This window comes from Echinops telfairi, unplaced genomic scaffold, assembly GCF_000313985.2.
Source record: "Echinops telfairi isolate 266 unplaced genomic scaffold, ASM31398v2 ScPeMD7_18;HRSCAF=68, whole genome shotgun sequence".
Taxonomy (NCBI): Eukaryota; Metazoa; Chordata; class Mammalia; order Afrosoricida; family Tenrecidae; genus Echinops; species Echinops telfairi.
In genome coordinates, this window is record NW_022103915.1 from 98,238,491 (window position 1) to 98,242,494 (window position 4,004).

A 4,004-nucleotide genomic window follows, 5' to 3' on the forward strand; every position below is an offset into this window, starting at 1 on the left:
GAGGCCTGGAGGGGAGGGGAGAGTGACCAGGAGTCTGAGTGACAGGCGGCGAGGAGTGGAGCCAATATATATAAGCGAGGCTCCCGAGCGCGCAGGTTTCAGTAGCAGCGCTGCCGAAGGCCGGGGACCAGAAGCTGAGAGCCGCAGCCAAGCGATCTCAGTGCACTGTGTGTGGCCGAGGCACCGGTCCGCTCGCAGTCCCAGGATTAGCCGGAGGGCACGCCCTTAGCGCGGCCGCCGCCCAGCCGCCCTCACCTGGATTACTTGGGGCGGCAGCTGGCCGGGAGCTAACGAGAAGGCGCCAAGGGCTGGAGCGGCGGCCTAGAGGAGTCCGACTTTTCGGAGGACTCCTCCGCGGACCGGACGGACGGACGGACGGGAAAGCGGCGTCCAGAACAGAGCTTTTCTTGGGGCTGCGGCTGGGAAGAGCGATGCCCCTGAGGATGGCCGCCCCGACCCAGAGCGCCTCGGGCTGGACCCTGCTGCTGCTGGTGGCACTTTGGCAGCAGGTAAAGTCCCGCGTCCTTTTCCCGTCGCGCCCGGAGTGGGAGACCCCTAGCCCGGGTGTCCGCCAAGCTGACCCTTCCCTCTCTCCTTGTCCCTGTCCCGGGCGATAGCTCGCAGCTGGCTCCGGCGTCTTCCAGCTGCAGCTGCAGGAGTTCGTCAACGAGCGCGGCGTCCTGGCCAGCGGACTGTCGTGTGAGCCCCACTGCCGGACCTTCTTCCGTGTCTGCCTCAAGCACTTCCAAACGGTCGTCTCGCCCGGGTCCTGCACCTTCGGCAGAGTCTCCACGCCCGTGTTGGGCACCAACTCCTTCGCCTTCGGGGACAACAGCAGCGGAGGGGGGCGCAACCTTCTCCAACTACCTTTCAATTTCACCTGGCCGGTAAGCACAGCCTGGGCGCTCTGGGAGTCACGGAAGCCAAGAGAAGGGGATGCCCGGGGACCAAAACCCTTACCCCAAATGCCCTCGACACCTCCCCAAGCCCCAGGAGTGCACCGTCTCCCGATCCTTTCTTCCTGACTCCCTCGAACCCCATCCCGGAGAAGGCTTTCACCCACTCCAGTGTCTGCCTCTTCCCAGTTTTACACCCTCCCTTCTCCCAGCTCTTGGGATATGATTTTCATCACCCACCACTCCAGCGCGGTCTTCACCACCTCCCACCAAAAAGCTCTCACGTACACTCCCCTCCACCCGCCCCTGCCCGGGAGTCTCCACTTGCCTTCCCTGCTAGCGCGTGCGCTGCGTTGCACTGCACGAAGACCCGTTATGTTGACCGGGGCTCAGTAATTGTATCCTGCAATTAAGTTAATTAAACCGGCTGCCCATCTTTCTCCCCGCCTCGCCCGCCTTGCTCCCCTCCCTATCTCTCCACCCCACCCCCTCCTTCGCCTCCCAGGGAACCTTCTCGCTCATCATCGAAGCTTGGCACGCGCCTGGAGACGACCTGCGGCCAGGTGAGTCGCTCTATCCGCCGCCACAGGGGGGCGACACGGCGCAGCGCCGAAAGAGTTAAACCCGTGGGAGGCGGGGGCAGTGCGGCGCGGGAGGTGGGGGCTCGGACGCTGGGCCCGGCTCAGCGCGGGCGGGAGCTGCGCCCAGTGCTGGACGCTCAGATTCCGTCCGCTGCCTGGACTCGAGCACAATTGCGTTTCCTGCGGGTTATTTTTGGCGTGGGAACGCGGGGAGCACGGCGGTGAGAAAGGCCGAAGCTGCCAGCGCCGCTGACGGGCCCCTTCCTGTATTTTACACCTTTCGCGAATTCCGCTCCTTTGGATAGGGAATAATGGCTTTGGGATGTTGTTCTGACACAGAGGAAAAGGATATTTCAGCAGCACAACAATTCTCACTTTGAAAAGGAAAAAGAATACCATTACCCACCTCTGGGGGGAGAACCTTTGGATGGGACCCAACAGACCCTCTTGAGTCAGGGGGCTCCCTTTGAGGCCTGGAGAGGATTTAAAAAATTTTTTCTTCATTTTGATCTCTTTTCTTCCCCCGCCCTTTCATCCCCCACAGTACTGGGCTATCTTAACATCCTTCTATTGTCCCTTTTTGAATGGCACCAGGTCCCCATACACAGGCATGCACACACACACACAGGGCAGTTGAGCAAGGGGACCCTTCAGTTCTTGTGGCCTGGGCCTGCCCAGCATGTGGAGTCTCACCAGGCAGCAGATGACCACAGCCCAGCTAAGAGGGGCACCGGCCTTGGGGACTTGGGGACGGGCTCCACTTCCCTGACCTGGCCCTCTGCCTCCCTCAGAGGCCTTGCCAGCAGACGCACTCATCAGCAGAGTCACCATCCAGAAATCCCTACCGGTGGGCGAGAAGTGGTGGCCGGATCAGCAGACCAGCCTGCTCACACGGCTGCGCTATTCTTACCGGGTCATCTGCAGTGACAACTACTATGGGGACAACTGCTCGCGCCTGTGCAAGAAGCGTAACGACCACTTCGGCCACTACGTGTGTCAGCCAGATGGCAACCTGTCCTGCCTGCCCGGCTGGACTGGAACTTACTGCGATCAGCGTGAGTGGCCTGGCCTCTCTCTGCTTGGTGGGGGTGGTGGGAGTCGCCTGAACAAACAGGCTGGCATCTTTTGGGCCACAACCTGCTCCTTCACAGAGCAGGTCTGGGCTGCCCATTAGCTGGGCCTCAGGGGCCCCTGGGGATGCTTACAATGGGCTTGAGCCCAGACCTCCTCTCTCTGGCCATACTCCTCCCAATCCTGCCCCCGCCCATAGGGATACCCACGTTGCTGCATTTCACCCAGACTTGAGTCCACCTTCCTTTCAGTGGCCCATGGCTCCTTTGGGAGGCCAGATGTGGGGTGGGAGCCCAGGAGTGCTGGGGACACCGCAGGACCAGGAGAGGGGAGCAGGCCCTCAAAGGTCTGGCATCTGCCCTGACCTCCCGCTTTCTTTCCATAGCGATCTGTCTTTCGGGCTGCAGTGAGCAGAATGGCTACTGTACCAAGCCCACCGAGTGCCTGTGAGTAGGGGTTGGAGAGTGGTGGTGCAGAGCCTGCCTCCGGCCTGGCCTCTCACTTCATGGTTAACCTTCTTTCCATTTGTCAGCTGCCGCCCAGGCTGGCAGGGCCGCCTCTGTGACGAATGTATCCCCCACAATGGCTGTCGCCATGGCACCTGCAGCATACCCTGGCAATGCACCTGTGAGGAAGGCTGGGGAGGCCTATTCTGCGATCAAGGTGAGTCGGGACAGAAAGGACTGCAGAGAGGACAAGGGAGAAAGAGAGGAGGGGGTCCTGGGATGGGGACCCCAGTGGTCTCTGGACCCTTCATTCTTGGTGCTGGCGGATCCAGCCCTCTGTGGTCCTTCAGGGATCTTGGGGCTTTACAGCTGCCCGTGAGTGAGATGTGGGCCCTCCTTCTCCAGGTGCTGGGGTGACAGTTTGGCCACCTGGAGTGAGCACTCATAAATTCCAGCAAAGCCAAAGAGAGGGGTGCCAGGCTGTTCCTCTTTCTGCCTCGTAGTTACCTATTAACCCCCTAAGTGTTTGCTTTACCTGCCAGGGCTGTTTGAGCAGCTCTCCCCGAAACAGCTGTCTGATGGGGTGTGCCCCCTGGCTGCCCTGAGGCTGTAGGCGAGCTCGACCTCTGGGTGGAGTGGCATCTAACTGCCTTCTCTCGGCAGGCTTAGTCTTCCCTGTAACCGCTCAGGTACTCTGGCCAGGTGACTGCTTGGGCCTAGACTGGCTCTTCCGGATGGGGGTGGGGGACAGGGCTACGTGGTCACCCTCTTACTCTGTAGGGTTGAAGAGCCATAACCGGGGGTGGGGGGTGGGCGGGCCTTTTCTCTGAGTAGGTAGCATAGCATGTGCCTGTACAGGTAGGTAGCATAGCATGTGCTTATACAGGGGCTTGCCAGGGTAGAAGGAATGTGCCAAAGGCTGGCTTGCTTGCTGTTAATAGAAGGCTTGGAGTTTGGCCTCTGCCGTGTGTGTGTGTGTGTGTGTGTGTGTGTGTGTGTGTGTGTGTGTG

The 4,004-nt window shown here is 60.6% G+C and overlaps 1 protein-coding gene across 1 annotated transcript in view; it reads left to right on the top strand.

The window, feature by feature from the left end:
• Positions 1 to 200: 200 nt before the first annotated feature.
• DLL4 (delta like canonical Notch ligand 4) overlaps positions 201 to 4,004 on the top strand; it is a 9,376-nt gene continuing 5,572 nt past the window's right edge. The window contains exons 1-6 of the mRNA XM_004712719.2: positions 201 to 509; positions 618 to 887; positions 1,402 to 1,459; positions 2,269 to 2,532; positions 2,934 to 2,994; positions 3,081 to 3,211. Coding sequence (XP_004712776.1) covers positions 432 to 509; positions 618 to 887; positions 1,402 to 1,459; positions 2,269 to 2,532; positions 2,934 to 2,994; positions 3,081 to 3,211 — 862 coding nt within the window. The 5' untranslated portion in view covers positions 201 to 431. The remainder of the gene's footprint in view (positions 510 to 617; positions 888 to 1,401; positions 1,460 to 2,268; positions 2,533 to 2,933; positions 2,995 to 3,080; positions 3,212 to 4,004) is intronic.